This window comes from Acomys russatus, chromosome 29, assembly GCF_903995435.1.
Source record: "Acomys russatus chromosome 29, mAcoRus1.1, whole genome shotgun sequence".
In the NCBI taxonomy this organism is placed as follows: Eukaryota; Metazoa; Chordata; class Mammalia; order Rodentia; family Muridae; genus Acomys; species Acomys russatus.
The window spans coordinates 37,294,118-37,319,329 of NC_067165.1; the positions used below are offsets into that span (position 1 = coordinate 37,294,118).

General features: G+C 45.0%; 1 protein-coding gene across 1 annotated transcript in view; it reads right to left on the reverse strand.

Annotated features, from left to right (window-relative positions):
- Nucleotides 1-25,212, reverse strand: part of Kazn (kazrin, periplakin interacting protein) — a 998,054-nt gene that overhangs the window by 737,813 nt on the left and 235,029 nt on the right. Inside the window, exon 2 of the mRNA XM_051172203.1 lies at nt 21,722-21,879. Coding sequence (XP_051028160.1) covers nt 21,722-21,879 — 158 coding nt within the window. The remainder of the gene's footprint in view (nt 1-21,721; nt 21,880-25,212) is intronic.

Below are 25,212 nucleotides of genomic sequence, written 5' to 3' on the forward strand. Positions count from 1 at the left end.
TTGGCTGGCTTTACTCCTGGGCACTCTGTGTCTGGGATATCTCAGAACTCCTATCCACTAGTGAGAAGCTGCCTTCTGCATAAGCCTACTTACTCACCATGGACTACCCACAGGAGGTGGGGCAGACAGATAACATCACACAAGTAACAGAATGTCTTCCTTAGAAACACAAGGGAGAGTCCATGGGGCCAGGGGTCAGTCCAGACTTGACTATGGCAGTGGTGTGCATGGGGTCCCTCCTTGTAGCCGCAGCTCACAGGCATGGTAAACAGGCTAAACACAGGGGTGCTTGAGTCCATGATGCGGTGTTCATCCTACCTCTGGGACTCTGATTCTTATGTTGAGTTTATCTTGGACCTCTCTCTCCCTATTTTTCAGCCTTAACATAGGAATAATGTTATTATTTACCCCACTGGGCTAAGAGTATTTGACCAATCGAAGTGGCTAGAACAGAGATCAGCATAGCCCTATCACCGGGAAAACTGAGGCAGGGGGATTCCAAGTTCAAGGCAGTCTGGGCTAGTTAGTGAGTACAAGCCAGCCTGAGCCAAATAAGGATATCTTTATCTAAATAACATTAATGCAACCAGCAGAATCTGGCACTGGGGACACAATTCATGTTTGTGAAAGTAAACCACTAAGTCTAGTAAGAGACCAGGGGACAAAGGCAATGTTGTCCCTTGGCTTCTCAGAGAAAGCCAGCTGGTGGCAAAAGGCTTCGGCTATGAGAGAAATTCAGGATGAGTCTTTGTATGTGAACACCCTAGACTGGGTACTTTCCAAACCAAGTCAGGCTGAAGGGAGTGGGTCTGACCTGTGCAACAGTGCCTGGACTCTGACATAAGTTATGAGGCTATCTATGCCAATTGGCCATCTTCTCAGAGTTAAAGGCCTTCTGTGGCCCCTGAATTAGGACAGCCATCTATATGAGCACTTTACTGCAGAATTCTGATTATTTCAATGGATAAAAACCACACGGCAGGGTAGAAACAGGGAGCAAAGAAGGAAGGAAGGGAAGGTGGGAGACAGCAGACAAACTGGAGGAAGGAAGAAAAAAAGACAGAGGTAAATACAAAAGATACCCACCCCCTAGTTTAGCAAAAGTGGTAGTTTGAGTGAGAACAGCCCCATGGGCTCACAGATTTGAATGCTTGGTCACTGGTTGGAAGTGTGTTACTGGGGGTGGGCTTTGAAGTCAAAATGCCACCTCATTCCAAGCCTCTCCTCTCTCTGTCTCTCTCTGTCTCTCTGTCTCTGTGTCTGTATCTGTGTCTGTCTGTGTGTCTGTCTCTCTCTCTGTCTCTGTCTCTCTCTCTCTGTCTCTCTCTGTCTCTCTCTCTCTCTCTCTCTCTCTCTGCCTTGTGCTTGTGGGCTGGGACGTAATAGTCATGGACTCTTATCCTCTGAAATAATTAAGTCTCTAAATTAAGTGTTTTCTTTTACAAGTTGCCTTGGCCATAGTGCTTTGCCGCAGCAGTAGAAAAGTAACTAAAACAGCTAAAAACAAAGAAAAAAATAGTAGCCAAGAAGATGTGCATGCCATAGGCATCTGGGAACTGAGAACAGATTATCAGCCAAAATGCAAAACCAGCTCCCTAAAGACTGCCTTGACCCATCACTTACGATCTAATCCAACACTCATCACTAACCAAAGATAAGCTGGTCAGGGGAGGCTGGGCAGCAGACAGGTGTGACCATAGAAGTACACAGGGACATGAAACAAAGGCAAACACTTAATGGTGCCACCAGGAGCTTTACCATCCTCTATGGAGCCAGCTGAGTTCTTTCTCTTTCAAAACTGTCTCGCTTTAACAAAGGAAAAACAAAAAACCCAGCCACTTATAGATGCTGGTTCCAGCACAAGTGGGCTGGGAGGATGAGACTGAGAGATGGTTAACTAAACAGGGTGTAGCCCTGGAAAGCCCTGAAAAAATTAACCAGTAGAACAATACAGTGGGGCCTGGAGAAATGGCTCATCAGTTAAGAGCACTGGCTGCTTTTCCAGAGGAGCCAGGTTCAATTCCCAGCACCAACACCGACATGGCAGCTTACAAATATTTGTGATTCCAATTCCAGGATATCTGATGCCCTCTTCTGTTCTCTGCAGGCACTGTATGCCCGCATACACGCTGGCAAAACACCCAAACGTATAAAACAAAGCAAAAATTCTCAATATACTGAATAAATGTAAGATGTAATACGTATGTGTCCACATCTCATGAAGCTTGAATCGCACTCCACAAAGCGGGTTTCTTGAATTTACACATATGTTGTACAGGCACTGCAGGGACAGTGACAATACATACAGATAAGCCAGGAGTTACACATAGCGTTTTCTGAGCCAAACAACCGTCATCTGCATTAGACTAGCTGAGCATGCTTGAAGAGCTCATCAGAGCTGGGCATGCCACCTGTTCACACTCTGAGGAGGAAGGGGAAGAAGGGGTGGGAGGGGTGGGAGGGGTGGGAGGGCTCATCAAACTCTCTCTAGAGGATTCGTCATTTTCCCCCAGCTATTTGTATTCAGCCCTGCCTTAGTTACCCAAGCCCTCGCTGACTAGAGAAGACATGAGCGCTAGTGGAAGGGGCAACATCTCCAGAGCCACAGGGATCCATCCTCCATCCTGTGTACAGACTTCCCGTGTGGCTATGGTATGCTATGCCTATAGCCCTTACCAGTACTCTGTAAGCTCCCAAATCTCACTGATTCTCAGAATAAACTTTGGTGCTTTTGGTGGGCTCAAACTTTGGGTCAATGGAAACTTATGGGGTGGGGGTAGACATTGCTGGAGTCTCTCTCCTCTCTGTGGGGAGGACATTCTTATGACACCAGGCTCATCCCCAAAAATCTCAAACCTCTCAGAAAGTCAACAATAGTACTATAAAAAAATAAACACGAGTGGTATTTTTCTCTTAAATCTGAATTAAAATTTTCCCAGTTTTTCTATATTGCGAAGAGCTTTCCCCTAGTGGTTATGAAAGGAGTCAGGCTTGCTGTACAAATTCACAAAAACCTAAAAAGAAGATAAGGCCTATGATGTAACCATTGAGAGACCATTTCTGTTACTCTTTTTGGGTACTGCCTTCCCGGCCCTGTTTTCACTTACCAGCTTAACACAGCCGTGTTGCCATGTCAATAAACATAGATCTACATAATTATGTTTAATGGTTCTTGAATAGTCCACTCTAAGGACAGGCTGGTCTTCATTTATCCGATCACATAGTATTGGTTTTTCATTTGCTGCTCAATTTCTCATAGTGATGAGCAACAGATGAGTTTTCAAATTAAAAAAAAAAAATAGTAGGGCTAGGAGATAGCATAGTGCATAAAGTGTTTACTATGGAAGATGAGGACCTGCGGCCCATCCCCAGAACAGTAGGGGAGACCTGGGTACACACATAATTCTGGTGCTGGGGAGAGAGGCAAATTCTCTGGGACTCAGTGGCCAGCCAGCCAAGCCTAATTAGTAAGTTCCAGACACTGGAGAGATTTATCTCAAAAAGAAAGATGAGAAAACACTTGGGGTTGTCCTATGGCTTCTGTGTACACACATAGACACACATAGACACACACACACACACACACAGACACAAGCTCATGAATACAAACACACTCACGAAGGGAAGTGTTTCATTTCTGGTAACAGTAAGATGAACTAAAATGAAGGCAAATTAGCTGAAAACCACCTACCAGCCTCATCAGCTACCCTTTTACAGGGTTCTAGCTCACGCTAACTGCCTTTTGGTCATAGGGCATCTCCAGTCACTCTCCTTCACAACTGGGTGACACTTTTCAGTGTTGGTCAGGTGGCTACTACTGTGAGACCACTTACTGAGTCCTGTAATAGGCCAGGCAATTCATTATCTCCCAAGGGTCCCTCCATATGGGTAATCTCAGTAGCCATTTCACAGGGGACAAGTTGAATGTTCAGAGGTATCAAATCACCTGGCCATGGGCACATAGCTGACGGATGTGAGTCAGGAACTGGATACATGCCTTTTGGGGTCCAAGGGCCAGCATTTCCTCCTTACTCATCCCTGCCCTCACTGCTTCCTCTACCCCTCCCTCCAACTGGCTCTTCCTGAAAGCGGGACTGTTACCACAGATGTCAGGGCACGGAATGGAGAGTGTCACAAGATGAATGACATCGGAAATATGGATGGAACCCTTTTCTTGCTCTTCTTGTTGGAATCCCCACGCCCCACCCCCAGCCTCTGAAACTGCACCAAAAGGGGGTCCACTTTGGGGTGTCTTTTCTCCTCCATTACATAAGCTCCCTAGGAAATCCCACACAGTCTCACAGCCGTGCGTGATAGACCAGCTCTTGTCCTGGGCCCCAGGCTTGCCACTGCCCATGTCTGCTCACACAATTCCTGCATGGCATGGTGAGCATCTCCTAGACCCTGGCTAAGGATTCCCTTCTCCTACCTCCTCGCCTCTCTCTACGCATTCTTCTCCCACTCCTCAAGGCCGAGCTCTCTGGCTGTCCCTTGACTTCTTCCTCCTGCTTGCTATCACTATGTCTCGGCCCTTTGTTGGAAGTCTCTAGAAAAATCCTCAGAAGGTGCCTGTTTCTCAGCAGCTTCAAGAGTAATGAAGCCTCATTATTTCTCTCCCAGGCCACCTCACTCTTCTTCTTCTTCTTCTTCTTCTTCTTCTTCTTCTTCTTCTTCTTCTTCTTCTTCTTCTTCTTCTTTTTTCTCTTTCCTTTTCACGTTGGACAACTGACTCCATAACAGTCCAAAACTTTCCTTGTGGAATGCTTAATCATTACATCCTTCCTTCACACAAAATCTCCCACATGCTTCTTCTTCTTTAGCTCGGAGGAAAGTCAGAATCCTTCCTTCAAAGCCTTCAGTGATCTGTCCCATTTTCACTCTTTTTGTGTGTTCCTTGATTATCTAGGCCAACCACAGTGTCTCCTCCTTATATTTGAAACTTGGCTTTTCCTCGTGTGTGGTTTTAATGGGAATGGCTCCCATAGACTCGTATGTTTGAATTCTTGGCCTCCAGTTGGTTGAACTGGTTGAGAAAGGACTAGAAGATGTGGTCTTGTGGAAGGAGGTGTGTCACTGGGGTGGTCTTTGAGGTTTCAAAAGCCTTCAGCAGGCACGGAGGTATGTCTCTCTGGATCGCTATGTGGTATCGTGTGCTTCTTCTGTAGTATTCTAGTCTTTCTTCTTACTTCTTCTTCTTCTTATTCGTCTTCTTCTGCTTCTTTCTCTCTATCTATTCTCTCTCTCTCTCTCTCTCTCTCTCTCTCTCTCTCTCTCTCTCTCTCTCTCTCTCTTCCTCCATGCTGCCTGTGGATCAGGATGTAAAGATCTCAGCTCCTTCTCCATCACCATGCCTGCCTATATTTTTCCACACCCCCGGCCATGATGATAATGGACTGACTCTCTGAAACTGTGAACAAACCCCGAATCAAATGCTTTCTTCTGTGAGCTCCCTTGGTCCCTTGGTCATGGGGGATCTCTTCACAGCAATGCAGTGCTAAGACACCTCGTGACTCAGGGCCCTGGTTCCTGCTGTCTCCCTGTCTAGAACATTCCTCCTACTAATCTCCTCTTGACTTATCCACCTCTTTGTTTCCTTGAGGCCCTTTCTGATGCTCCGTGTGGCGGACATCCTCGCCTTAGTCTCTGTACCCTTAAGCCTCCCGTTCCACCTTCTTCCTCTTTACAGCACACAACTCAAACTATTACAAACTGACTTGTGTCACTGGCCACATTTTTCTTTTCTATCCAGACTTTATTTCTAGCACTTAATAGACACTCAGAAAGTAATGCTGGGATTAATGACTAGAAAAATGAAAGGGCTCTCTCCTGATTTCCTAGGTGTGTTTTTTTCTCATCTCTCTGGAGATATTAATTACACTTATTTAAAGTCCTGTTGTACACTCTCTAGTAACTGCATTCTTGAATATAAGTATTGAGCCAGTAATTCTATCATTTCTTCTCATTCTGTTAGTGGTTCTCAGATGTCTGATGGTGTCTTTCTTGTGAGTCATTTGTGTAATCGAAACTTCTGACATACAGTGTTCTGGTTTTGTTGGTGCTGTCCAGCCCCACCAAGCTCACCTGTCTCTTTACTCTCCTGTCCCAGGGCTTCCTTCATCTGAACGGATGTCAACCAAATAGGTTCCTTCATCTGAGCGAATGTCAACCAAATAGGAACACACTGAGCAGTTGGAGTTCCCAAGAAGGCCAGAGAGAAACACTGAATGGGCAGCTGATACAGTGACTTTGCAGGAAGAATAAACCTGCCAATACTGATGACTAAGAAGTGGCCTCATCAATGTGTTAGAAACGCTAAAGTGATTTTTTTTAAAAAAATCAGGTTAGAATGTACCTATAAGAGTTTCATTAAAACCTACAAAACAGAAGGTTTCTTCCAGAATAGAAAATGTTTCTTGTTGAAACCTATTTTATGTTTGTATGTTTGTGTATGTGTGTCTCTGTGTATATATGCCCATGTGCATATAGGTATCTGCAGAGGTCAGAAGAGGGTGTCATATTACTTGGAGCTACCAGATGTGGGTATGGGACCCAAACTCAGGTTCTTTCTGAGAGCAGAAAGTGTTCCTAATCACTGAGCCATCTCTCCAGACCCCATAACTTTTTCTATGAGAATTTACTGGATCTTCCCCAGAAGTCTGATTCCACTGGCCTAGTAGAGCCAACTGAGCAAGAGCTTAACATATCCTTGGAATATGATCCAAATCAAATATTCCAAAAACCTGGAGGGGCCAGGCTGGGAAATCCAGGGCTGCCCTATGGCAGGCTGGACAAGTAGCCACTCCACAACTGAGGTTCACTAACCCCAACTCTTCATTCTGGCCAGATGTCACTATTGCACTGATGTCAGATCCGTCCTCTGGTAAACATCAACTGATCCTCTGCAGTTCTCCCTGGCTGCTCTGACTGAGGCACGTCGCTCTCCTCATCCCCTCGTGTTTCCCCCTGGTTACTCTTCCTTTTGCTCTGCAGAACTTAGAGATAGCCCCACATCCTGAGCAGGCAGGGCCCTCAGGAAAAGGCTGCACTGCCCCTGTAAGACTCAAATATGGTAATTTGTGGACAGCCTTCCCAAATACTGGCTGGGGGACAGGGTTGGGCCTGGCGACACAGAACACTACACATAAAGGCCAAGGATGGCTGAATATGCTACACTGAGGACACTGGGCCAATCAGACAGAAGCTGGCTATATAGGCGTGTGCGTGCGTGCATGTGTGCGTGCATGCGTGTGTGTGTGTGTGTGTGTGTGTGTGTGTGTGTGTGTGTGTCAACGTGAGGATGCGACATGCTCCACAACTGCTTCCGGAAGCAAAAGATGATATTGGAAGATGGTTAGAAGATTTGTCACTCTGAGCCAAAGGCTGGGTCGTGGGAGAGGGTCTACATGTCCCTCCTGGGGTAGCAGAACGACTGTGCGAGGGTAACATCTGCCAGCGAGCCTCACTCCGTTTCTGCTTGCTTGCCTGCCTGCCCTGTGGGCCCACTGGAGTACCCGAGTTCAACTGCCAGAGATTTAGAAACCCTAATGATGATCTGAAATGTTAAGTGCTCCTCCATCCTAATGAGATGCATCTGGATGCCTTCCCAGATGAGGAAGGGCTGGCTTCCCTTTGCTCCAGAGATAGACGGATGACAGTGATGAATGAAGAGAAAACCGAAAGCCAGGTGATGGCTTCCCATGGGACAGGAAAACCAACAGGGGATGTGTGACATTGGCATCAGCCTTGTAAAGAGCGGTGAGGGGCTAGGGAGGTGGCTTAGTGGTTGGGAGTGCTTGCTGTTCTTGTAGGGGATCTGGGTTTGGTTCCCAGCCACAGGGCACCCCACACCACCTGTAAATCCCAGCTCTCAGGGTTCTGACACCCTCTTCTGGTTCCCATGGATATTGGACACAGGTGGTATACATTCATACATTCAGACAAAGCAGTCATACTAGATAGATAAATAGATAGATAGATAGATAGATAGATAGATAGACAGACAGACAGACAGACAGACAGATAGAGAAGTATTAAAAGTAATAATATCACAACCAGCAAATAGGACAGAACCCAGGTTCCTGCTCACTCACTACACCATCCCTGGGGTTTTCATAAGACCCTTATCTTACCCTGGTGGACTATAGACCTCAGGGCTCAGCATTCAAGGCTAATAACCCTTTGGAGAACAAACATATTGGCTTTCAATTACAATCATCTTAATTCCACCAAAGTAAGGAAAGAGAAACTCACTACCACTGAACATCGCGGATTGAGTAGATCTCCTTCCTGTTTGGTTTGCAGCCTTCTGCAGAGTGCATTGCTTCCTTGTGGCCACTAGGCCAAAGTGCCACAAAATGAGTCATTAATGCAATGGTGGCAACTTAGAGTCTCTTAAGAATGCCTGAATTAAGATGGTGGCACAATGGAACCATGTGAAGTCCCCAAATGAGCTGTTTCTGGCCTCTCTCTGAGCTCCTAGCAGCCCCATGAATTCCTAGACTCATAGCTCCATCAGTTGATCCCCTCTCTTGAGATGACAGTCTCCCACTGTGTCTTTCCCTGTACATATACTTAGCCCTATCTCCATATTCTTCCCTTTTAAACTTATTTATTTAATGTGGGGCTGTTTGTAGGGCATGTATGCGGGCTGTGTTGTGTGTGTGTGTGTGTGTGTGTGTGTGTGTGTGTGTGTGTGTCTGTCTGTGTGAATGCATGTGAGTGTATGTGTGTGGGGGGTATGTGTGTGTGTGTGTGTGTGTGTGTGTGTGTGTGTGTGTGTGTGAGAGAGAGAGAGAGAGAGAGAGAGAGAGAGAGAGAGAGAGAGAGAGAGAGAGAGAGAGAGAGAGAGGAGATGAGGGAATAACCTTGAACGTTGTTTCTCAAAGCACCATCCACCTGACATTTTTTGACAGAGTTTCTGATTGGCTAGGACCTTGCCAAGCAGTGTAGGCTGCTGGCCAGTGAGCCTCAGGGACCCTCCTGCCTGTCTCTCTCAGCCTTAGAGTCAGAAGTGCCCCATCATGTCCAGCTGTTCGTGTGGATTCTGGTTACAGAACTCAGGTCTTCGTGCTTAGACAGAAGGCCCTCCACTAACTGGACCATTCCCAGCCTCGCTGTAGCCTTTACTGTGCAGTAAAAAGTTGTGAGATAGTGACCTAAAACAAATAGCTTTTGTCATTTCTCACACATCTACAAGATTGGAGGTGCTGCCAGTCTGGGCTGAGCTGGGCTTCTGCAGGCATTGTCCCTTCTGCAAATCTAGGAGAGACACAGCGGGGGTGACTCCTTTCTGCCCGCAAGGGAAGCCTCCCCATAAGACCACACGTTCTCACAGCAGTGTGGGGCTCCAAGAAGGCAGAAGCACACAGACATTTTGCTGTCTATGCTCTGATCCGAACATTGTTTTGGCCAGCTTAAGATTGCTGAGATGGGGAAACACACTCTATCTAGTGAAAAGGGCTTCAAAGTCACCTACCATGGAAACTCTAAAAACAAAACCCGTGGCCAGCTGGGCCTGGTGGCGCACTCCTTTAATCCCAGGACTCTGGAAGCAGAGGCAGGCGGATCGCTGTGGGTTCGAGGTCAGCCTAGTCTACAAAGCGAGTCCAGGACAGCCAAGGCTAACACAGAGAATCCCTGTCTTGAAAAACCAAAAACCAAACCAAACCAAAACAAAACAAAAACCCTGTGGCCACTCTTGCAACTGAACCGGCATAGCTTGTGGCCAGATATGTGAACTATAGGTATTTCCTGTGGGCCTCAATTTCCTCATCCATAAAATGGGAAGGCTATCATGGGCCTCCTCTGTGTGTTATTGAGATGATGGAGGTGAAAAGCTCAGCTGATCAGGCATGTAATCACCCCTCTGCTACACTAATTTTTTTTGTATCTCTCTGAAACGTTTACTGCTGTGGCTTTCAGTAATTGATAGACACTCAGGAAGCATTTGTCAAACAAATTAGCCAGGCACCTGGCTCTACCTACCAGCGGGATTAACAGCCCTTTAATGACTTTTTAGACTTCCAGGTTTATCATGAGCCCAGGCTTCTCATCCTTGTTGGATATCAACCTGTCCAAGCTTAACATAGAGTCCTCTTGAAATATACTGACCAGCTGTTCAAACCCATTCTGTCCTCTGGGCATATATATGGGACAAAATAACACATCTTACCTCCTCTAAATAAACCAACTTGAACAGACTTTCATGAGGGGAATGTGGTGTGTGTGTGTGTGTGTGTGTGTGTGTGTGTGTGTGTGTGTGCAGACCTACCGTACTAATTAGTATGTTTCAAATTCCCATTTCCAACAGATGCAAAGTATTAATCTGCTTCCGTGACTATAACAAAATACTTGGAGCTGGATGACAGGTAGAGAGCTCAGAATTGTGTAGCGTGAAAGAGACACATGGAAAAAGGAGAGAGCACCAAGATGAGGCAGTAAGCCAGAGGGACGATGGAGGTGTGCTCTTTCATAACAACTTCTGCTGGTGTGTGTGTGTGTGTGTGTGTGTGTGTGTGTGTGTGTGTGTAGGGGAGGGGGACTAACAAGCCCGTTTGAAGGCAGAAGCTTCAGTGATTTCCCACAAGGCCCCAGGTCTGAAGGTTCCACCTCAATGTTCCACACTGCAGAACCAAGCTGGCCGTATATCCGTGGTTCTCAACCTGTGTGCCGTGATTCCTTCAGGGGTCGCCTACCAGATATCCTGCATCTCAGATACTGACATTAGGATTCATAGCAGTAGCAAAATGACAGTTGTGAAGTAGCAATGAAGTAATTTTATGGTTGGGGGGAGGGGGCTCACCACAACGTGAGGAACTGTACTAAAGGGTCATAGTGTTAGGGAGGTTGAGGACCACTGCTGTACAGGAACCTTGGGTGAAAAGGCACACCTCAGCCACAGCAGTTGCCTCAAGATATTTTTTGGTTATAAGGTGGGTTAGTCATTCGTGTCCCTCTGTCCACCTCCTTCAATCATGTCTGCCCCCACAGCCTCCGGATTTGCGAGTGTGCCTCATTTTAGCCAATGGGATGAAAACAAACATTGCAGGAAAAAGGGTAGGAAGGTTGTAAGACCTGAGTGACATATGCTGAGAGACAGCATCTTCTGCATATGACAGGTAACCAGTACTCATGAAATCCCAACCATATTATTGCCCAAACAAGACCTGAACAATGCTAACATGAATGTGAGAAGTCTCACAAGGTCTCAGCCAGAAATGAAGAATTACATGCAATCAGTGGCTACTGAAAGAGAGAGTCATTCTTCCCTAGGGATGAGGCCCCTGGTGGTTTATCTAATCCCAAGTGGCCAGCCAGAAATACGTATTCATAGGAGAAACACTAAATGGATTCAGCAGGGTGTGTGTGTGTATGTGTGTGTATGTGTGTGTGTATGTGTGTGTTTGTATGTGTGTGTATGTTTGTGTGTGTGTTTGTGTGTGTATGTGTGTGTTTGTGTGTGTGTATGTGTGTGTATGTGTATGTTTGTGTGTGTGTTTGTGTGCGTATGTGTGTGTTTGTGTGTATGTGTGTGTTTGTGTGTGTGTTTGTGTGTGTATGTGTGTGTATGTGTATGTTTGTGTGTGTGTTTGTGTGTGTTTGTGTGTGTGTTTGTGTGTATGTGTGTGTATGTGTGTGTTTGTGTGTGTGTATGTTTGTGTGTGTTTGTGTGTGTATGTGTGTGTTTGTGTGTGTGTATGTGTGTGTATGTGTATGTTTGTGTGTGTGTTTGTGTATGTATGTGTGTGTTTGTGTGTGTGTTTGTGTGTGTGTATATGTGTGTGTATGTGTATGTTTGTGTGTGTGTTTGTGTGTGTATGTGTGTGTTTGTGTGTGTGTTTGTGTGTATGTGTGTGTATGTGTATGTTTGTGTGTGTGTTTGTGTGTGTGTGTTTGTGTGTGTATGTGTGTGTGTGTTTGTGTGTGTGTATGTGTGTGTGTGTGTATGTGTGTGTGTGTGTTTGTGTGTGTGTGTGTGTGTGTGTGAAGCCATAATAACTGAAGAAGAGCTCATGAATTTGAGAGGGATCTGGGGAACCGTAAGAGGAATTAGAGAGGAAAGAGGAAGGGGTGGGAATGAACCGTGTCTGAAAGTCTCAAAAAGAAATTTATATTTAAAAAGAGCATCCATTTTTAAAGCAAGTACCTTGGATTCTGGAGGACACAAATGAGTGCCTTTGTTTCCAATACCGGAGAAGAGAGTGTTCGCGGTAGCCAAGTGACAACCGCACTTTTAAACTGCCTCCGGGTGTACTTTGCTCTGAGAGAGGAGAGTGAAGGAACGTAGCAGGATGGCTCCATTATCTACCAAGAGCCTGGGTTCTACTCCTAGCCCTTACACAGTAGCCCACACCCATCTGTAACTGCAGTTCTGTGGGGATCTGATGGCCGCTTCTGACTTCCACAGACCCTGTAGGCACTCGGCACATAGACAATACATCCAGGGGAAAAAGTAACCCATGCACATAAAACAAAAATAAATCTCAAAAAAATAACCCGTTTAATTGCTATTCTAGAGGCTGAAGAGATGGCTCTGCTGTTAAGAGCACTGGTTACCCTTTTAGAGGACCCAGGTCCGGTTCCCAGCTCCCACATGGTGGCTCATAATCACCTGTAACTCCAATTCCAGGAGATCCAGCACCTTCTTCGGGCCTCCTCGGGCACCAGGCATGCAGAGGGTGCACAGACATACATGGAAGCAAAGCATTCAAACACATTGAACTAAGAAAGATTTAATACCCCGGGGCTGGCAGGATGGCTCTGTGGGTAAAGGCACTTGCCACTAAACCTGATCACCTGAGTTTGAGTGCCAGGTCCTTCAAATGGAAGGAGAGAACTGACACTCACAAGTTGTCCTCCAGCTTACACAAATATCCTCACACAACAAAGGACCAACCAATCAGAGAAGTGCTGTTATGAGTGTAACTCTTTTTAGGGTTCTAACTACATGGCATTTAGTCAACTATTTTCTGACTAGTGGACAGGAGCCACATATGAAAATAATCCCAAACAACTATACTTTTAAAATCTTGATACTGAATTCCATTGTGGTGGGAAAGGTGCTGGCAATGAAATCACCTCCCTAATTCCATCTTACTACTGCTACCATTCACTTACATTCCTAGAAAGCATGATGCCAAGGAGGCAATGCCTTGCCCAGCGTGGAACTGCACCGTTCCTAACAGGTGCATGGTGAAGTGCTGCCTGCTGGCCAGATTCCATCCAGCTACTAATGAACTGCACGTCCCCAGTCCAAACCAACTGCCCCAGGGTACAGATACCTTTCCCCAGCCCCCTTCTTGTGTCTGCTTGCCCATGCAACCTTGCCCACATCCCCTGTGGACACCAGTAAGCAAAGAATCAAAGGATCTCCTGTTCCTGAGAGGCCAGTCATAAGTTTTATAGTCTTTAAATTAAATGCTAATTCCTAGAATAAGTAATTTATATGTATCTTTTGTGCCATCTCTGGGGATCTATTTTCAGTTACCTCATGGGGTAATGCTAAAGAGACAACTAAATTAAAATACAAATACATGCAATAAAGCATGAGAAAAGTTCTCTTTCTCTCACAAATGCAAGCACATAAACACAAATGCACATAAACACAAACACTTTCACAAACACAAAATATACAAACACACATATAAACCCACAAACACACTCATAAGCAGGTGCAAACACACACGGACATATCCATAAACACAGAAGCATGATTATAAACAAATATACACAAACACACATGTACACACACATACAGACACAAAGACACATAATCACACAAACACACATAAATACAAACATACATGGACACACATATATACACATAAACACAAAGACACACAAAAGCACAAACATACACACACTCCTCAGATCACAGTTCAAATGTGACAAACAGGAAAGCCCTGTTTGTGTCTAGCTCAGATCCTAGCACATCTGTATGACAGTTTGGAAACATGTTATTAGCTCTTTGATTTCACATGGGGTCTTGAAGAGCAAGGACCATTTCTTTCCTTTCTTTATGCTTCCTTCACAGTCCAGCACACTGCCTAGGACATTGGAGATGTTCAGTGGGCCAACACTAGACATGTGAGGAACATTTATGATCAATAGTGGGCTTCAGGAAAAAGGGATTTTGCAACTGAGAGGTTTCCATAAACCATTAAAATGTAAACTTTGGGTCTAAAGCAGGGCTTTCCAGTCCAACCTTGATTCTATAGACATCCATGAGCTAACAATTGTTTGCTGGGGACTGTTCTATGCATTGTGGCGAGTCTAGGAACACCCTTGGTCTCCTCCCTTAAGATGCCAGTAATAGGGCTGTGCTAGCTCTTCCAGAGGACTGGAGTTCAGTTCCCACAATCCATTGCCTGGTATCTCACTACCACTGTAACTCCAACTCCAAGAGCTTCTATATTCTCTCTCTCTCTCTCTCTCTCTCTCTCTCTCTCTCTCTCTCTCTCTCTCTTCTCTTCTCTTCTCTCTCTCACGCACTCAGCACACGCACACACACTTTGTTTTAAACCAAAAAAAAAATTTTTTTTTCCGATGACCCCTGACCCATTTTCTGTTGCTATGGTAACATGCCCTGAAAGGGGAAGGGCAGGCAATTGGCAGGGTTTACTTTATCCCACCTTCCCAGGTACCAGTCTAAGATACAGTCATGGCAGAAGGAACTTAGTCACATCGTATCAAACAGTCTAGAACAAGGAGAAATAAATTCATGCAAGTTCGCCTGCTTTTGCCCAGCTCAATTTCTCTACTCTTTTTTTAAAGGCTTATTTTTTTTATTTATGTGTATTATATTTATGCAACTGTTTGGGTACTTGCCACATACATTTTGTACTTATAGAGGTGACAAAAGGGCATAAGATCCCCTGGAACTGGAGTTAAAGGTGGTTGTGAGCTGCCCAATGCAGGTATTGGAAGCTGAGTTCAGGTCCTCTGAGAGAGCAGTAGCCCTCTTAACCACTCAGCCATGTCTCTGGCTCTGATCTCTCCACTGTCATACAATCCAGGACACCGTGCCTAGGGAATGGTACTGCCCTGTGTGGACTGAGTCTTCCTATATTGGTTAACTAAATTTAAACAAGTTCCGGCAGATGAGCCTACAGGTCCATCAATTCTATATATTCTCTCCCTTAGACTTTCTTCCAGGTTGGCCTGAGATGATCATTAAAGCTTGACCATGAGTCAGAAACGCCTCAAAATATATCAAAAGTCCTCCGGAAGGCAATTTTCCCCCTCTCCTCTTAGTTGACATCATTCATGCAGATGTGTTCAACCCATGGCCCAGACCACATGTGACCTAAGGATAGCCAGAATCATAGATGTACCTGAAACATCATGATTTTCTTGGTGATGTTTTTGGGACAGTTGCATAGTGTGGACTTTGTCGATGTTAACATTGTGTGGTCTTCACAAAGTTGGACACTTCTGACAGGGTAACGTTAGAACTGACCATTACCTGGGAAGTCATTGTTTGCTATTATAACAATCGGTGTCTTGAAGAGCCTAAGATGTCTGAGGTGCCTTTTGTTATATTCTGCTTAGAGAGTTTGGAGAGTTGTGTTCTTGAATCCTGAAACCTCATTGAGATCTGAGAGCACAGAGTTTAGCTTCAGTGCTGTCTTGCCTCTTAAAATCGACAGAACAATTTTATCAGCCCCAGATAAATGCGTTAGTAATAACTGTGATGCAGTCTAACGGTAGCAGCGACATAAAATAACACCTGCAGGCATGGAAAGTACTGGAAACAGGAGTCAGATTGAAGGTTGCCTCTGTGACCTACATGAAAGGCCTGCCTCCCAAGGTCTCCTCACTGCAGGGGGATGGCGGCTGGTAGCTGGTAGGCTAACCTGCCTGTCCACTGCCAAGAGTTGATAGAGACCCTGGTCCATAGCCATCCTTCTCCATCTGAAGGCAGTCTATAGACAACTCTATCCTAGCCGATTTATTCTTTTACACTCAGCTAGAGTCTGCCAGAGCCATCCAGAGAGGCTAGCCCTCCATGGGAGTTTGCTAAGCCTTCTCTCAAAGGGAGAGAAGAAATGCAAAGCCCTCTCCCCAAACCATAAATCCATCTCAATCCTGGCAGGAACCCCAACCTGCTTCCCCTCCACCAGGCCTGCCTCCTGTTCACTACCCCACTGCCCATTACTGAACTCTCACTACCTGGAAAGGGGCACAAAAGGCTTTGGCCCATGCTTCAGCACAGAGAGCAGAAAGGAAGACAGAAAAGAAGAAGAGAGAAACAAGCAAAGGAGAGGAATAAGAATGAGGGGGAAAGGCAGAATAGAGAGGGTAAAGGAAAATAAAAGGGAAAAGTACAACCCGAGGAACACACGTATTTTTTACTGTGTTTTCCCACCAGGCGTCTGACTTTTATTGTGGTGTTAAGTGAAATGCCTGTCACAGGCTCATGTGTCACTTGGTCCCCAGCTGGTGGTGCTGTTTGGGAAGGTGGTGAAACTTTTAGGGGGTGGAGCCTCACCCAAGGAAGTGGGTCTCTGGGGACAAGCTGATCATACTGAATGAGTTAACCCAGAAGCAGAAAGACTCACATGGTATATACTCACTTATAATTGGACACTAGCCCAAAAGGATGTCCAATGAAAGTCTTCACTTACCAGGAGATTGGGATAGATGTGAGGACTTACTATTGGGACTCTAGGTGAGAGAAGTATGTTTGAATTGGGAAATAGAAGGATCCAGAGGGTCCTAGAAACCTACAAGAAGAACATCATGATGGGCAGATATGGACCCAGGGGCATCTGCTCAAACTACTGCACCAACCAAGGACAATACATGCAGTAAACATCAAACACCTATTCAGATCTAGCCAATGGACAGGACATTCTCCACAGTTGAGTGGAGAGTGGGGACTAACTGGGACATGAACTCTGGTGCCCCATATTTGTCCACTTCCCTGTGGTGGGGAGGCACTCAGAGAAAGAATAAGCAGGCTACCAAGATGAGACTTGATAGCCTATGACCATATAGTGGGGGAAGAGGTCCTCCTTGGTCACAGACCTAGGGGAGGGGAATAGAATAAAAGCAGGAGGGAGGGAGGAAAGGGAGGATACAAGGGATAGAATAACAATTTAAATGTGATCTGAATAAATTAATTAAATAAAAAATTTAAAAAGCCTCTTTCCAACTGCTTCTGTATTATAGATGCAATGTGACCAGCTGACCTCATGCCCCTGCTGCCATGCCTGCCCCACTGTGATGGACAACTGTAGCCCTCCGGAACCCTGAGCCAATCTAAGGCCTTTCTCCCTTAAGTGGCTCTTTTCAGGTTATTTTTATCACAGAAACAGAAAAGTAACAACACAGCTGAAGCACAGACTCGCTTACAGATGCCCGGCATGTGGCTTGCTTTTATTTTGAAAGGTTGACTTGCTCAGTTGCAGAACATCGACCTACAGGAAGGGGAGTGTCCTATGGTGCATCCTCTCTTACAGTGAATCCGCCAAATTTGAAGCAGGGAGAGCATTCTGCTTGGCCAATGGAACCCAGATCCTCCCTCAGCCAGTCTCCATCCCATGGCCAGCAGAAGGAGTCATCCATGTGCTCAAAAACCTGCCTCCAATAGTAAGACCTCACATCGAACCCAGTCACCTTCCTGTTTCCCCAAGCATGACTTCTTCTTTAATAAACAATGACCCAAAGCCTTTAATGGGAGGGGGCAGAGTTGCTGTTAGGAGATTTAATTTGCTGTAATCTACCTCTCTTAGCATGCAGAGTCACAGTGCAGGAAGGAGGGGGGGGGGTGAGGAATTAATCTCTCCCAGAAAGAATTGCCTTTTTTGCTGTTATGAATCTAATCACTTACAAGGCTGAGCTGGCATTTCGGGTTTAGAGGGAGCTCTCAGGAATGAAAACCACCAGATCAGGTTTCAAATGCCATCTCAATAGGGCACTTCATTGAACTGGGGGGCGAGGGAGGGGGGCCTGCAGACTGAAGTTGCAGTACTGACGGATGACACAAATTGAGGCTCTTCTGCTCTTTGCATCTTTCAGAGGCCCACCACCACCACGCAAAGAAACAGTTACAGAATGAATGCATCACTGGGGCCTCTTGGGATACCCTGTCCCTAGCCCTATACTCCCAAGTGATGCTGCAGTCTCTAGGGCAGATTGTCAAGCCTGCCAATCAGCTCTGGCACCCCCACTCTGCTGGGGGGATGTGTCTTCTCTGTGCGTACTGTTTCATAATCCTCAGAGGTGAAATTTCATAGCACAGCAGTGCGTTTGCCTTTGACATTCTCCTAAGCAGGATTTATTGCCTCAGAGACAGATGTGACTTGAATCGATTATGCCTTGTAAGCACGCATTCTCCCGAGCAGCCTCTGGGTTCTCTGCAAGACTTTTGTTTCTTTTTCCTGGCTCCATTCAGTGTGTGGCTGAAGTGAGAGAATCTCATTATAATTGACTACTACTAAGCACCCTGTGTGTACCGAACTAAGAGACTTAGGAAGCCTACCACACCAGGGCATGGGGTTTATTCTCCAAGGATCTTTTGTCCCACAAAATGCAAACCTACAGACTGATCTGCTGATATCATAAAATACAGAGACTACAGAAGGATGTGCATGCAGGCTACATTAACATTCTTTTGATCCTCCACTATTGAGCCTAGAATAATAAATAAGTACATCTGCTTGTCTTCTAGAGTAAAGTAGGAAGCAATGCTTAAACATAGATGGGGAAAAAAAAAAACGTGAAATTCACCAAAAAATTAGGTGTTCGATACAGATTCCCACTAAAAAGACTGTATCTGTGGATGTCTGCTACAAAACTCAAAAGTACAGTTTGGAGCTATAAAGATGCTCCGTGGTTAAGAATATTTGCTGCTCTCATAGAGGACCCAAATTCAAACCCCAGTACCTATCTCATGAGGCTTACAACAACCTGTAATTCCAGTTTCAGAGGATCTGATGCCCCCTTATGGCGCCTGCAGGCAGTGCACTTATGTGCACATACATACATACATACATACATACATACATACATACATAATTACATACATACACATAATTACAAATGAAACAAATCTTTAAAAAATAAAGCCCCTCATTACCCCAGTCAATCACAAAATTTCAGTTTCCTTGGCATCATATAACATTGATGGCACCAAGCTGGAAGAGTATCCTCTGAGGGTCTGGGAAGTTATGATTCTACTTGACTTCAGCAAACCTTTCAGAAAGTTAGTAGGTTTGGAAGAAAAGCTACAAGGCTGATATCTTCAAACCAAAAAGTACAACCCACTTCCTCCTTTATATATCTAAAAGACAAAGATTACTGGCTAACAAATCTCTGAACAGAAAGAGGCCCAAGGGTGTGCCCGGATAACACATGGCAATACTTGACCGACTTCCTGTGACAATTTTCCTAGAGACATGGACCCCCCCCCCCAATCCACTTTGGTTTCTGCATGTAGGATTAGAGAGAAAGCCACAAAACCCTGCTTTACTTTATCAAAGTGAGAACATTCTATTGTCAATTCAGGAACAGTAGAGAATAAGACAATAAAATACTCTGACACAGGAACAACCTTGTGAGGTGGGATACATTAACTCCTTAAAGGAAAACAAAGGAGGAGAAAAAGAAAGAAAGAAAGAAAGGAAGAAAGGAACATGGTTGCCAAGGCTGAGGAGGATTCAAGATGCCAGTCCAACATTTGACAAGAAATAATCTTAAGCAATGTAAGATGGTTTTGACTGACAGATAGTAATGGTACATATTTCTGGGGTGTGTGGTGGTAATTCATGTGAGCACAATGTGTAGAGCCCAAACTGGGACAAACAGTATCCCCAGCTTCTTAAGCACATCATTGTGCTGGGGCACTGTCATCTTCTTTCTTCTAATTATTAAAAACAATATTGACAATGAATTCATCAGGTGTGGTGCTGCTCGGCCTGTAGCCCTGCAAGGACTGCAGTGGGCTCAAGGCTAGCCTGGGATACCTAGTGAGATTCTGCATAAACCCACCACCACCATAATAATAATAAATGTACTGCATTGTTACCCAACTGTGCTGTGGACTCGCTCCTCCATGCTCCTCAATTATAGGGCCTGATTTCCCTCCAGTGGTAAAGGCTTTTAAAAGTTCAGTGCTCTGCATTAGTAAATTCACATGAGAAGAAGAAATGAAGAGGCTTTTATTCTCTGAGATTTTGCAAACTAGAGTGTACACACTCTCCTTGGGGATTCATTTAGACAGTTCCCTGGGCTGCAATGTCAGCTATCGGATTGGGTCCAGGCATTGAGCAAAGCTACGCTTTCAGGAACAATTTGCTTTCTTTATTCAGTAAATTGCTCCAAATTTCCCCTTTTTTTTCCAGGTCTTAAAATTGGCTGTTGTGGCTTTAGAAGCCTTTTTTTTTTTTTTTCCTCCCCCAGACAGGCTTAGGAAGAAAGGAGAAACTGAATGGCTGCTTACTAAAAAGAGGGGCTGCAGAAATAAGAGTCAAAATGAAAGGCTTTGCATAATTTGGGGCACGTCTGAGGGGCTTGGATCCCATGGAGCACCTTCAAGCATTGACAGGTGAGGAATGTAGCCAGGCCCCTCCAGCTACAGTCCTGGTGAGATGCAATCCGGATTTCCAGATTGATCAAAGAAAACAAAACACGAAGCGTCATCCTGGCAGAAACAAAAGTGGAAAGACCACTGTTCAAAACCCTCCCAGCCAGAGCAGAAAGCAGCAAACAGCAGACCGCCCTGATCTCACTTGTTCAACAGAAAGAAAGCTTCAGGAAAAAAAAAAGCTTCAGGTATACCTCATACAAGAATCCCCCAAACCAGAGACAATTTCCTTAAAACACTCCCAGATCCTCAAGAGGAAAAAAATGACAATAAATTCGAGAGCAGTTTGCTTTAGCCAAAGAAAAATACCATCCGGCTCTTAAAACACCTGGTGTTTGCCCATCAACATATCTGGAGAGACCCACTAACTGAGCCAGAAGGACAAGGAAGATTACTTTCAAATATTTCAATAAAACAGCATATGAGAAGAAGCTTTGAAAAACAACATCTTAACAATAGCATGCAATAGGCAAATCCCCCCTGCAACATACTCATTGCTAGTGTCTTAAAATGCTGATCCATTTACTAGGGAGTGCGCCAGACACCTCTAAATATTTATCAACTACTCCGAAATGCAGTTTTGGATCAGGCTCTGCTCCATGCCAACACCTTCGCCAGCTCTGATGCCTGCCAGGTTTCTATGTAAATGCATTCTTTCTCTTTCCCAAGACGAATGGGAGATGCGCTCCTTTCTCAAAGACAATATACATACATTATTTTTAAGGTTCACCACTCTGGCTTTAAAAAAAAAAAAAACACTGGAAAACCTAATAAAAAGTCCGATCCTTATTGAATGACGGCTTCTCTTATGGTTGTGTTTGGCACAAGTGGCTGGGGATTGGTTTGATAGAGGAACATCCTTGTGAAGCTTATTCCCCGAACAAAACATTTAAAGAAAGCCCAAAGACAGTCTCAAACCCATAAAAGGCATATCCAACCCGTGTCCAACAATAGCCATGAATGAGACCCAATCATAAGCCTGCATAAAGCATGATGTGAATTTTTGTGATATTTTCATTGTTCTGGGTCACTCAACTATGCAATTCTTGAATGTGAACTTTTTAGATGACCCAGCCGTGTCACAAGGACGACATATTAGCCCATCCCTGGACTTCCCACCACTGAGCTTTGTACCTGGGCATCCATTAAGAGGTGTCTCATCAGTATCATAGAGTTCTTCAGGGTCTCTTTCTCCGTGGGTAGAAAGGGGTCATCATCTTCCTCCAGTGCCTTAGACTTGGTGACAATGAAATGAGAAATCTGGTCATTTAGGGTGTGCAGTGACTGTACAGCTGTGAAAAGACAAAGAAGGAAATGTAAAGATGGTATCTCTCTCTCTCTCTCTCTCTCTCTCTCTCTCTCTCTCTCTCTCTGTGTGTGTGTGTGTGTGTGTGTGTGTGTGTGTGTGTGTGTGTGTGTGTGTTGGGGGGGGCTGCATACATCCCACGGAGTGTCTCCCACTGCTCAGTGCTGGGATTACAAGTGCATACCATCCAAACCAGCTTTAGTTTTATCTTTAACTTGGTGTGGTTGTCAGCTTTAACTGGCAACGTGACATCACCTACAATCACCTGGGAAGAGTCTCGGGGAGGGTTTGGCTTACGTTAACTGATGGGAAAAGATCCATCTCACTGGGTGAAACCATTCCCTAGGCAGGAAGTCCTGAATTCTATGAGAGGACAAGCAAGCTGAGGAACACACACTCATTCATTCCTCTCTGCTCGTGACCATGGGTGTGACGTGACTAGCTGCTCACAGCTCCTGCATTGATTTCCCCACAATGATAGGTTAGGAACTTGGCTTCTAAACTGGGACCACCCCCTTTCTCCATCAGTTGTGGTACTTTATTACAGCCACAGAAAATGAAGCTGAGGTACATTGGTTCCGGGGATTAAACCCCAGGTCCTCATTCTCACAAAGCAAACACTTTTACTGCCTGAGTTTTCTCCCCAGTCCCACAACTGGTAACTCTCAGGGGGAATCTGAGTCACCATGTTCAAGGGAAAAGCAAGGTGTACACCTAAGGGGTCAACTGGGTAAGTGCCAAGAACCTGGGTTTCTTCAACGGTTTGGTGACCACCATCTAAATTACTTAGCCCAAAGTCTATAGAGTTCTTGAGGACACACTCACCAGCAAAACACTAGATACGGAACCCACTTCATGGGCCACCCAGTTGTCCTGGGGTAGCATAACAAGTTAGTTAGCTGTGCACCATAGATGTGGCTCTTTGGTCAGTATTTATAACCCAGAAATCACGGGGCACCTGGGTGTGGCCCTACGCTACATTTACATTTATGATAATGTAGACGGCTCTTTTTTCTCTAAGCAGATGGCCTCACAATTTAAGTTTACGAAGGGGCAGTGGCCATGTTTTTCGATCAGTGCCATGGAAGGACTATTATTTCTCTGTCATTCCCTCACTACTTTACCATCAAATATGTTAGAGAGTTTAAGACTTAACTTTATTATTCTGGCTGCCTCTTTCACCCCTAGAGACTTAGTAAGCTCAGAGGTGTGTGTGTGTGTGTGTGTGTGTGTGTGTGTGTGTATGAGTCTATGAATGTGTGAGTGTTTGAGTGTCTGTGAATGTGTCTGTGAGTGTGTGTGTGTGTGTGTATATGTGTGTGTGTGTGTACGTTGTATGCATGTGTGGATGTGTGCAAATGTGAGTATATGTATGTGTGTGAGTGAGTGTGTTGCCAGAGGTTGATGTAAGATATTGTCCTAAGTTTTTCCATCTTTTCTTTCTTGAGAACATGGTCTCTCACTGAGTATGTGTGGGTCATCATTGCATCAAGCCCAACTGGCCATCAGGCTCCAAGTGTCTCCCCTCTCTCCACCTCCCCAGTGCTACAGGCACATGTAACCATACATGGTCTTGTACATGGGTGCTGGGGATCTGAACTCAGGTCCTCGTGCTTACTTGGCAAACACATGTATGGAGGCACAGCCCCCCCCCCACACACACAGGCAATTTTTAATCTGTTTTCTACTCTGTCTCAAATGCATGGAATATCAGAGCTCAATAAACATTGTTGAACTCATTCCTTTACCTTTCCTTAAAATAAAAATTATTTCCTTATAGAGCCGTCCATAATTTTCTGGACAAATCTATTGGGCCACATGAACATGCTTCTGTGAGTGCCCAAAAAATCTTTAGCAAATCGCAACACAGAGCAGCAGGGCTTGGGAGACAGTGCTCCCAGCCAGAGGCAATGAGAGATGCTGGCAGCCCTCCTGCTGTAACTGCTGGGAAAACTGGCGCTTTTCTATCCAGCTGTGTTTAATAGACAACACAGGTCTGTGGTCTGTAAAAAGGTGGAGAAACTGAGTGAGTCCTGTTCTTCACATGTGCCATCCCCTACCCCCACATACACTCAATAAATACAGTTAAAATTTTTAGAACAAGTGCGTTCTTTTTATATATACTTTGCAGCTCTTTCTATTGAGAAGCAGAATGTGCTCCCCCTTCCAGTGAGTCGGCCTGGTCCCAGTGACAGAACATTCTTTCTCTGATTCCTATGTCCAGCTCATAAAAGGTCTGGAGTCTCTGGGCATGTTCACTCTGGGGGCAGCTAACAGCCTTGTAAGATGTGTCATGGTCGATCTTGATTGTCAAGTTGCTGAATCTAGAATCCTCTAGACCTCTGGGTATGTCTGTGAGGGAGGTTCTATACTGGGTTAATTTGAGGTTGGAAAACACACTCTGAATCTGAGTGACCCCATTCCGTGAACTGGGTTTACACATTAGGTAAAAAGGGGAAGATGAGTTGAGCTGCAGTGTTCATCACTCTCTGCTTCCTGACTGCGGATGCAGCGTGACCATCCATCTCAAGCTCCTGCTGCTGTGTCTTTCCCACCACAATAGACCTATCATTCACCCATGCCACCCAGGCACCTACTCAAGTACCCATCTACCCACCTATCATCCACTCACCTATCCACACACCCACCTCCCCACCCATGCATCCAATTATCTGCCTGTTTACCAATTTATCCATCCCAGGTGCCAGATAGGTGGGTGAGAACCATCTGCCAATGCTAGAGAGATAGCTCAGTGGTTAAGAGAACTTTCTCATCTTTCAGAGGACCCAAATTTAGTTCCCAGAACCCATGTCTAGCTACTCAAAATTGTCTGTCACTCCAGTTCTAGGGGAGCTGATGCCCTCTTCAAGCCTCAACAGGTAGTAGGCACACACATGTGCCACATAGCCACACAGATACAAATACATGTAAAGAAAGAAAGATAAATGTTGTGATAATATAAATGTATATGCAAAAAAGAAAAAAATTTAAAATCATAATAAAAATAAATATTAAAAATGACATATAGAACATTCTGATGACAGAAGACACAGGATAGAGAAGAGATGAGGAATCCAACCATATTACATCTGAAAGGTTTCAACCCCATGCAAGTAACCCCAGATGCAGCCCACTCTCTGCAGAGCAGAACTCAGCTGTGCCTCCATCCCATGTCCCAGTTCATTGTTCACAGAACTGAAAGTATAGCTACATATTGATTTATATAACTCAGTTTTGGGAAGCTATTATGATGCAGCAACAGGGTAACTGTAAACTATAGTTATGACACTTCATGAAACACACCAGAAACTATTAATCC